The following is an 11,775-nucleotide window of genomic DNA, read 5'->3' as shown; positions in this document are numbered from 1 at the left end:
TTTAATGTTTTATTTATCTTATTTTTTATACATTAATATTCTATTTTATTATTTTAATGATGTATGTGTGTAAGTGTATGCATACGTATAATGTTTGTAATTCTTTGACAATGTAAAACTTCTTTTTTTACCACGGCAGTAAAGTTACTAGGATAGATACATAGATAGATAGATAGATAGATTTGAATCTGAATCTAATAGCTATCATCTGTTTAGGTGGATATAAGCTCCTGTATATTTATAAATATTCCGCCTCTTAAAGACAAGCCATTTTTTTCTCAACAACAACCTTAACATCATGAATGACAATTGAAAACCCACACAAAACGCCACACATCTGCCCAGCACACTCTCCTGTGCAGGTTGTGTTTGGCCATTGTACTGTTTGGCGTGACAGTGTGGCATTATTCTAGGCTTTGTGTGGGTCGGTATTGTTCTCCTGTGGGCTGCTTTGTTGAGTGAGGGGGTATAGTGGTGATGCTGCAGGGCATTGCTTTATGCTGACTCTGACCTGTGGGAATGGCAGGGAGCGATATGGCCCTATGACTAGGCCACAGAAAGAGAGAGGAGGAGAAGGAGAGAGGAACAGCATCAGCAACGTACATCCCAAGAGAGCATCGATTTGGAAATGGACTAAAATACTACTGGATTAAAAACTCATCTGTTCAAGTCCAAGTGTAGCCATGCAGGAGAACCCAGGCTCCATAGGTGTGGATGGAGGATATGCCAGCAATGTACCTGCTTTCCTCACTAAACTCTGGACTCTCGTGGAGGACCCAGAGACCAATCATCTGATTTGCTGGAGTACTGTGAGTTCACGCTGTTGCATCCTGGCTGATTTTTTAATGTTTTTAAAGAAGTCTCTTCTGCTCACTGAGCCTGCATTTATTTGATCCAACGTACAGCAAAAGCAGTAATATTGTGAAATATTTGTACTATTTAAAATAACTGCTTTCTATTTGAATATATTTTAAAATTTAATTTATTCCTGTGATCAAAACTGAATTTTTAGCATCATTACTCTTGAATGTCACATGATCCTTCAGAAATTATTCTAAAATGCTTATTTTTATTATTATTATCAATATTTAAAACAGCTGAGTACATTTTTTTTCAGGATTCGATGAATAGAAAGATCCAAAGATCAGCATTTAACTGAAATAAAAAGCTTCTTTAACGTTATACACTATACCATTCCAAAGCTTGGAGTCAGTGTTTGTGTGTGTGTGTGTGTGTGTGTGTATATATATATATACATTATAGAAATTACTACTGTTATTTAGCAAGGATGCTTTAAATTGATCATAAATAATAATAAAGACCTTTATAATGTTACAAAAGATAAATGCAGTTATTCTGAACTTTCTATTCACCAAAGAAAGCTGAGAAAATTCTACTCAGCTGTATTCAACATAATAATAATATTAAATGTTTTTGAGCAACAAATCAGAATGTTTGAATGATTTCTGAAGGATAATGTGACTGAAGTAATGATGCAAAAAAATCATCTTTGAAATCACAGGAATAAATTACATTTTAAAATATATTGAAATAGAAAACAGTTATTTTAAATAGTAAAAATTGTTCATAATTTTACTGTTTTTTTTCTGTACTTTGAATCAAATAAGATACTTCTTTAAAAAACATTAAAAATCTTACTGTTCAAAAACTTTTGACTCGTAGTGTATATGATGATAAATAATGTGGTAAATAGTGTAGATTTGAATTAAAATGAATTCACTGTTGTGGAACTCAGATTAGATTTAATAAGGCAGAACAACAACACATTTGAAAGTTATGCAAGTTAAGGATTTTTCAACATTTTAACTGCAAAAACATCCAAATATGATAATGGCATTGCAATGAAATGGTAGCTATGTATTTGCATATATACAAACCCTTTTATATTGTGCGTGTGGTGAAAAAAACATGAGCATGAACATGTAGTTTACTAAATTAAACGACTGGATATTATTTGTTAGTTTCTACAGCTACAACAATATGCTGAGATATTGAAAAATATTTAGTTAACAGGGTATATGTTTTATAATAAATATGTTTTCTATTTCCTACCCCAAATTACAAAATCAGAGAAATATTTTCATAAATGTTTATGTTTCATATATGCTTTTTTCTATCAAAATTTCTGGGAATCATAATTGGGCTGTAAGAGCACTGGGGGGTCCATAGAAAATCTGAGAGAATTTTTTTTTTTTAATAGAAAAAAATATATAAACAAAAATGATACATATAACAAATATAATATAAAATATAACATTTTAAAATATATATTATACAAAAAATATATTTTACAATATTTTATTCATGGTAATGTATAAATATAATAACAATGTAATAACGAATAACTAACAATGAGCAATAAATTTGTTCCAAAATATTATAATGTTAGTTAAAGTATTCATTGTTAACTATTCATTTTTATTTAATGTTAGCTCAAATGCTTTAAATAACATTAATATATGCAATTTTTTAATTTAATAATATATTAAATGTTAAAACGTACATTAAGATTGATAAGTTCTTTAGGGGTATTTTTCATTGTCAGTTCATGTTAACAAATGCAGTTAAATAATATTAACCTTATTGAAAATAGTTAACTAATAATTTGTTATAGTTGTAGTACATTTGAGAGGGATAGAGAGAGAGATATTATAAATTTCATCATTTTGTATTACAGCCTAGCATATTATTCTGTGCATAATGGAAATGTGCAGACTTAAAGTGGTTTTACTCTAAAGATGGACTCTAGAGTGGCTCTCGAACTATTTGGTTTGGTCTCTATGGCTCCGAATTTATGATTATTATTATTACTGATGATCTAGCGTATGTCATCTGAAAATGATTAATAAGAAGCGCATCATATCCTCAGTATTCATTCTGTTTGTACAGACTATTCAAACTGCATCCGTATGAAAATATCTCAATTTTAAATTAATTTCAAATGAACATCAATGAAAGGTGCAATCAAAGCCCAGTAAACAAAAATGCATCGACTGAACTTGGAACCAAAAAATCAATGGCAAACTCTTTAAAATAACTGATTTGCATCAGTATGTGGAGACTTGAGAATCCCTACCATTCAATTTGACACACATTTAGCAACAAAAAAAATCCTGTGCATCAAAAATCATTTATGCTAGAGTTGTTTTCATTTAACATTCTGCTTGTGTGTGCAAAAAAGCAATAAAATAAACGACAGCAGGAAGATAGTGAAAACTCAATGAGGTTGAAAAACATGCAGGCCACTCTTAGCAGATGCTTCTCCCTGATTGACTGCAATCATGTGTCTCAGTTTTGCATTTAACAACGTCTTTCAGAAATAGCTTGAGGATGAACATTAAAAGACTCTGTCACAAACACATGCAGTCTGTTTTGTGCTTTCAAACTATAATCAAAACAGAGACATGTTTCCTTCTTGGCTTGTTTCTCTCATTCTAGACGGGCACCAGCTTCCATGTTTTTGACCAGGGTAGATTTGCCAAAGAGGTTCTGCCCAAATACTTCAAACACAATAACATGGCAAGCTTTGTACGCCAGCTCAACATGTGTAAGTATCATTGTGTGCTGACAAACAAAGCTATCACAGACACTTCAGATTGAAACAGTGTTTGTGTTAACATCTCACTTCACTCTTAGACGGCTTCAGGAAGGTGGTGAATATTGAGCAGAGTGGGCTGGTGAAGCCAGAGCGAGATGACACCGAGTTCCAGCACCTCTATTTCCTCCAGGGCCACGAGCATCTGCTTGAACACATTAAGCGCAAGGTGAGACGTCTCATCTTTAAGTGATTCTCACTCTTGCTTTATTCTCTGAGTCACAGGCCCTGACACACATACAGGCTGGAGGTTTATGATCTCACATTACTGACGATTGTTTATGTGTTTGTGTTTGCAGGTGTCAATAGTGAAGAGCGAGGAGACCAAAGTTCGGCAGGAGGACTTGAGTAAGCTGTTGTATGAGGTGCAGGTGCTACGCAGCCAACAAGAGAACATGGAGATGCAGATGCAGGATATGAAACAGTAAGATGTTATACATTCGCACATGCCCAATTAATCCCATGGCATCACTTACTGACTATCCTTACCTTTAGTAACAAAAAACAGAAGCCCAAACAACAACTTGACCTTTTACCTCTATTATGACTCTAACTTTTCACCTACTTCTCATTCATTGGCTCCTCTGCTTTGTGAATCTCAGTGGTTTGGTGTTTTGTTTAAGTTGCCTCAATAGCACATTCAGTAGCTCACCTGACAGTTGCAGGGACTACCACAAAACAATTACTTAACAAATTATTAACAAATTTATGTTAACAAATTATCCTTACTTTAATATAATATATGTTCTCTTGCCTATCATCTTATCTATCCCCCATATTTCCATCTATCCAACATCTGTCCATCCATCCATCACCAACCGTCTATGTATCCATCTATCTATCTATCTATCTATCTATCTATCTATCTATCCATTAATCCAAACACCATCCATTCATCCATCTATGCATCCATCTTCCATCTAACATCCATCCATCCATCTATTCATCCATCCATGAATCCATCTTCAATCTATCTATCCTTCTATGAATCCATGTTCCATCTATCTATCTATCTATCTATCTATCTCTCCATGCATCCATCATCCAACCATGATCTATCCATCCACCATCCATCTCTGCATCCATCTTCCATCTAACCATCCATCCATCATTGATCAATCGATCCATCCATCCATCTATCCATTCATCCATGTATCATCTTCCATGTCTAAACATCTATCCATCCATTAATCCATCCATCTATCTATCTTTCTATCTTCCATCTAACCAACTATCTATCCACCTTCCATCCAACCATCCATCTATGCACCAATCTTCCATCTAACCATCCATCCATCTATCATTGATCAATCCATCCATCCATCCATTCATCCATCTATGCATCCATCTTCCATCTGTCTAACCATCTGTCCATCCATTAATCTATCTATCTATCTATAATTGATCGATCCATCCATCCATCTATGCATCCATCTTCCATCTGTCTAACCATCTATCCCTCCATACATCCATCTGTCCAACCATCATCTATCCATCCATCCATCCATCCATCTTCCATCTAACAATCTAACTATCTATCCATCTTCCATCTATCTAACCATCCATCTATGCATCCATCTATCCATCTATGAATCCATCCATCTATTCATTATCTGTCTGTCTGCATGTCTATCCATCATCCATCATCCATTAATCTATCTATCTATAATTGATCGATCCATCCATCCATCCATCTATGCATCCATCTTCCATCTGTCTAACCATCTATCCATCCATGCATCATCCATCATCTGTCTATCTATCTATCTATCTATCTGTTTATCTAACCATCTATCTCTCCATACATCCATCTGTCCAACCATCATCTATCCATCCATCCATCTATCAATCTTCAATCTAAACATCGATCTATCTATCTATCATCCATCCATCCATCCATCTTCCATCTAACTATCTATCTATCCATCTTCCATCTAACCATCCATCTATGCATCCATCTATCATCTATGAATCCATCCATCTATTCATTATCTGTCTGTCTGTATGTCTATCCATCATCCATCCATCTATCCATCTATCTATCTATCTATCTATCTATCTAGGCAGAATGACGTTCTCTGGAGAGAGGTGGTATCACTGAGGCAGAATCACACACAGCAGCAGAAAGTCATGAACAAGGTAAGAAATACAGCTCATGACCACAATGAGACGGTGGGTTAATGCGGCCATTATTGGGGAAGATGCTGTCGTGCAGATTTTGAGACTGAGTAACTCTGAATCACGCTCTGTTTCTCTGTTCTATTAATAGCTGATTCAGTTCCTGTTTAGCCAGATGCAGTCCAACACTCCCAGCACTGTGGGAATGAAGAGAAAGCTGTGAGTGTACTCATTCATCTGTATCGCACATACTAATCTGAAGCACTTGATTTTGTATTGATACACACACAAACAAAAAAAAGTGCAAACGGAAAATAGCAATCAACAGCCTGATGCTCCAACACAAACACAGTAGAGGGAACGGCCAACTCAGCTAGAAACAGTCAGCTGATACAATTCACTGCCCTTGCTGGGATGAATGGGCCTGAATGCTGAGTCAGACCTCCTGAGCTCTTACCCTCACACACACATCCACAAACACGCACACACCTGAACTGTAGCGCATGACCCTCTACCCTCTATTAAAAAGGTGCATCGTCAGCTAGTGTGACGCATGAGAACAAACTGGGTAAGAAGGACTTGCAAGAGCCAGTGCTTGGCATTCCACTGCAACTTTTACGTGACTTACTAATAACAACATTACTCCAACGTTCTTTCACAGTCTTACCACTAGAGGGAAATAGGACTGTAATTCACAACAACAGTCATAAGTTCCTTGTTTGTGAGACCTGACCTTATTGATGTGGTTTCTAGCAATTATATGCTGCATTTTTCCTTCTACCCAGTCCTCTCATGCTGGATGATGGCTGCTCAACTCCTCCTGCCTCAAAATTCAGCCATAGCCACTCCACAGAGTCCTTGCAAGAATCCTTCTATATCCAGTCGGTGAGAAAGCTTTCATATTAAACATTAAAGATCTGACACAGAAGATTTTACTCACTGTATCATGCCTTTTACAACTGGTGTTTTGATGGCTTTCTCAATCAATAAAATATGACAAACAGACTCTCTTTCATGTTCAACTAGCCATCCACAGAAAGTGCATCCTGCTCCACTAGCAATGTGATGACAGGAGGGCCAATAATCTCTGATGTCACTGAAATCTCACAGTCTAGCACCATGGCTTTACAAATGCAGGCAGAGGAATCTAGGTGAGTGGACCGACCTTCAGAGTTAAAGGGATGTTCATGTTGTTTTGGACCCCATTGATTTTCAATAAATGGGTACAAACGTTCTTCTAAATAGGGTGAGAAAACAATGACAGTATTTTCATTTCGTAGTGAACTATCCCTTTAATATCCCTTTAAAGCCACTGTTTAGTACAGCCCTATAAATTCCATCATGTGTAAAATGTGTATAGAAAACATACAATTTGAGGGGGAAAAAAACAACGTAAAAACAGAAAAAAAGACGTGGTGTGTTTGTTTAGAGAAAAGTGTCTGATGCTGATTAAGGAAGAGCCGGTGAGTCCTGGGGTGCAGGGACGAGGAGAGGGTGTACCTCTCGGCTCCTGTGAGGTGTGCGCTGAACCCCCCGTCCTCCCTGTTGCCATGGTACAGTCCGTCCTAGAGGGCCGAGGATCTAATTTGGGAGAAAGAAGGGCCAAAAGACCAATGCTGGAAAGGTATAATACGTCATTTGTATCAAAGTAACAAATATTCTATCTATATAACTTTGGATAGTTAGGACTAGACTAGTTAAGACAGGTTTTTCCATAGATAAGCAGGACTTATATTTCAGTAAATGTAAAAATCTATTTTAATTTGTACGTATATGTTCAAGACCAGAGATTCCTGATGGCGTGGAGAATGTTGACATGAGCCTGGAGGATTTACAGCTGCTTCTGAGGAGTCACCAGCAGAGCATGGAAACCAGTGCTGCAGCAATGGATGTAAGTCTGAATCGATACAGGGAACGAGTAAATCCAACATACAGTTGATAGGAAAATAAAATAGTCTTATCATTTTAATGACCTTAAAATACTTTTTCTTACAGCCCTTCACATTTAGTCTCTCTTTGAACGAGTGGAACTTCACAGAAATGGACCCAAACTTGAAATCAGTAAGTTTACTGTCACTTGCACTTTGTGATATATATATACAGTCCCTTGCAAAAGTATTCATACCCCTTCATTTTTTACACATTTTATGTTGCTGCTTTATGTTAAACTACTTTAGATTATTTTTTTTCCACTTCAGTCTACACTCCATAACCATAATGGCATCTTTGCAAATTTATTAAAAATAGAAAACTTAAATGATTCCATTGCATAAGTATTTATAACCTTATCTGTATAGTTAACTTGTGGCAAATTGAATTTGGAATGTGGGGAAAAAAGTCATTCTGAGTAGATTTTTTTCAGGTGGCTTTGATAATTAGAAAGTTCAGAAGAACAGCATTTATCTGAAGTAGAAATCTTTTGTGACATTATCATCTTTATTTTATTTATCATCATTGTCTTAATTATACATTAAGTCTTTATCATCACTTTTGATCAATTTAAAGCATCCTTGCAAAATAAAAGTTTTCATTTCTATAATTTATTTTCCAAAAAAAAAAAAAAAAAATTCTGACTCCAAGCTTTCAAATGGTATGGTGTATAATGTTTTTATTTCAGATAAATGCTGATCTTTGGATCTTTCTATTCATCAAAGAATCCTGAAAAAATATATTCAACTGTTTTAAATATTGCTACAGCAAATCAGGATATTATAATGATTTCTGAAGGATCATGTGCCACTGAAGACTGCAGTAATGATGCTGAAAATTTAGCTTTGATCACAGGAATAAATTACATTTTAAAATATATTAAAATAGAAAGTAGTTATTTTAAATAGTAAAAATATTTCACAATATTACTGCTTTTGCTGTATTTTGGATCAAATGAATGCAGGCTTGGTGAGCAGAAATGAATTCTTTAAAAAAAACATAAAAAAATCCTACTGTTTAAAAACTTTTGACTGGTAGTGTAGATATATGGTTCAACAAATGAAATTAACAAAATGTAAATAATAACAGAGTACATCATAAAACCATCTTCCAAAATGTATTTTGCCTTACTTTAAATCACTATGGTAATTCTATAATAATTAATTATGTTTTAGAGTTGTCAGGACGGATTTCCCGGGAAACTGCATACTTTCATTACTCAAGTCATAATCGTAAATTAAAAAAAAAAGGTCAGGCTTGAACCAAAAAGAATTTGCAAGCAAAAGTATGCGTAATAAAACAAGAATCAACATAGTTTGCATAGCATCACATTTGCTATGAACTGATTAGGTTGTTGATGGCGGTATACCTGGCCTAAGCCAGCCTTACCAAGTTATAGTTTCCACCATTATCTGATATTAATGGCAATTGTTATGTCTAATATCAGCATTTTCAAACTGTTGAAATGTTATTTTAAATCAAATGATTTAAGGCTGTCACTAACAATTATTTAACACTTATTTTGGTAATCAAGTAATTGGTCAATTATTCTGACAATTAATCGTGTAGTAATCTGATCTTTTTTTTTTTTTTTTTTTTTTGCAGTAATAAAAATAGAAGTGAACAACAGCCTTTAAAATGACTTAAAATACATAACAATAGGGCAATGATAATTTGTTCAAATACAGTATCAAAAGCAAGTAATCATATGGTTTTATTGAACAAAACGGTTAAACTACATAATGTATTATAAACAATAGAGCTAACGTACTTCAGACGTTATAACAAATGACTGAGAGCGCGCCAACAGCCTGACGATTGTTTTCACACTTTACTTGGTTGACTAACCAACATTTTAGTCAAATGTCCAATAAATATTTAATATTTGGCAATTTATTTATGATAGAAATGCTACAGCCACTATAATTTCTTGAACATGTGGACATCAAAACGTGTAAACTCAGAGCGAGTTTAAACTTTTATTAACAGTTAGCAAAATGCAATTTAAGAGTTTTTAAAATCAAGTACTCGAGTTGAATCGAGGAACTGTGTCAGCCCTAATCTGATTCAACAAGTGAAAACAACAACAGCATAAGCTACTCACCCGCTCATAATATTTTTTCAGATATGCTGTCAGGAATTTACAGTAGCGCCGTTTAATTTCCAAGCGTAATGAAAACCTCCCAAAATAGGCTGAGCCTAAGCAAAACTCAGGTAATTACCAAAACAATGTTCCTCCCCAGGTAACTTGTAGTTTAAAGCTTCAACCACTAGAGGGCCATAACGTTACATAGTGTTGCTTAAATGCATGATGCTTCATAAACAAAAAAACACAAAAGCATTTTTCAACTTAATGCATGATTATATAAACTATTTTGTAAACTATTTCTATGTGCATGTGCAGGAGCTGGCTAACGCCCTCATCCCTGCTGCTGTGTCCCAGTACATGTTTCAGGGTCAGGAAGGGGAGACGTACCCCACCGCTGGCTATGAGGAGCAGTAAAGCCCTGATATGACAGCCAGCACAGATCCCTCCTGAGAGCGAGCAGGTACTGATCAAGTCACTAACATAAAGTCCAAATCTTTTGTCTATGGTTGTATGCTATTAAAATCTACCTCAAACTTATGGATGTCTTGCTTCCTTGTTTCTCTCAGAGTAATCCATTTGAAAGCACGCCACTTGGATTGTACATTTTCCCAACGTCGGAAAAAGAAGGCTCAAATTTATCTAGTATGTGGAGGTGATATACAGTATCAAGTAAACATGCTGACCAGCCCACTGGCGGAAGCTGCATTTTTACAAAAACGTGGAGCAATTCAACTCTTTGGAGATGGAATATATACAATAATCCTTTCTCAACGAATATAAGGAGTTCAGGCTACATCAAGATCATTTTGAAGATTTTTCTCATGATAAAATTCATCCTAAGGAAACCTCTATTGCCAGGAAAAGGCAATATTAAGCATTTCCATTCCCAACTACTACAGTGCAGGTGAACTGTATGCAATATGACGTAAATCATTGTGGCCCGAGTTTGAATGCACTTTAGTCTGTGTGTTGGATTTTTTGCTTTGTGGAGCTGTGATTTCATTTTCCCAAAAATGTAACTGTAAAAAATGAATATATTTAGTTCAAATTTATATTATAATGAAGCACACACTTGTATTTCAATATATATTTGAAGACATAAAAAGTACTGGTTTAATCATATTATGTATGTGTTCATGTGAGAGGTCTAGGGGTTAAAAATCAGACCTCGCAGGTAGAAAACTGAAACGATGCACTGCTTTTTGCACAATTTAGTGTCTTTTCTCAATAATATTTTAGTATTAGCTGTATTTGATACGCTTATGATATATTGTGTGATATTTGCCCTCATTTGGTACAAATGTGTTGGCCACACTGGTTAGATTCTGAAGAAGATAGAAACCGCAGTTGTTAATGCCTTCGAAAATGAGCACTATACTTATGTAATATGTATACAATGTATTCTAATTTGACATTTTCAGTTGACTGTTTTATGCCCATCAACCAAATAACATCTAACAATGACAATGCTCTAGGCTGTACGTAAGAATGTGTTTATTTTTCCTGCCAAACCTCATATAATGAAGGCAAATGAACACACAACATACAATAACATTTCAGAGGCCATAATGCACTTTGTTATTACAGGGCAGCCATGTAGCAATGCAAAATACCCTAGATCTCTTACAAATGTGTTGAATTTTAAGTGCAATATCGCTGCATTTATTTATATGATTTCCCTAAAAAGCAATTTTTGCATTGATTTGTATGATTTCTCAAGGATGCGACATCTAATGATGATTTAGATGGGAACTATGATGGAATAAAATAAATTGCACTAAGGGTGATAACTGTATTAGAAATAGTGTTTATTCAGTGTTAGTTTATACTCTTATTTTTTCATTATTCCCTATTAAAATCAATAATTAAATGGTTTGTTATGAGAAGGGTGCTTTTTCACATAGGTTGCAAGTCTTTCACTGTATACTTATTTTACTTTCACAATGTAATTAATTGCACTGCTAATAAATGAATGTAGATTAACACGGCAAGACACAAAAGCATGAAAGCAAGAAAGAAAGGA

General features: G+C 34.9%; 1 protein-coding gene across 1 annotated transcript; it reads left to right on the top strand.

Moving 5' to 3' along the window:
* Positions 1–445: 445 nt before the first annotated feature.
* On the top strand, positions 446–11,775 carry hsf4 (heat shock transcription factor 4). Its single transcript, XM_051134364.1, has 13 exons — positions 446–809; positions 3,460–3,568; positions 3,658–3,785; positions 3,916–4,040; positions 5,680–5,755; positions 5,886–5,953; positions 6,520–6,619; positions 6,761–6,885; positions 7,164–7,358; positions 7,517–7,625; positions 7,730–7,795; positions 10,068–10,212; positions 10,319–11,775. Exons 1-12 carry the CDS (start codon positions 684–686, stop codon positions 10,164–10,166), a joined length of 1,326 nt encoding a protein of 441 aa, XP_050990321.1. The 5' UTR covers positions 446–683; the 3' UTR covers positions 10,167–10,212; positions 10,319–11,775.

This window comes from Labeo rohita, chromosome 18 (assembly GCF_022985175.1).
Source record: "Labeo rohita strain BAU-BD-2019 chromosome 18, IGBB_LRoh.1.0, whole genome shotgun sequence".
NCBI classification, from domain to species: domain Eukaryota; kingdom Metazoa; phylum Chordata; class Actinopteri; order Cypriniformes; family Cyprinidae; genus Labeo; species Labeo rohita.
Note: the sequence above shows the minus strand (reverse complement) of the source record. Positions and strands in the feature narration are given on the sequence as shown.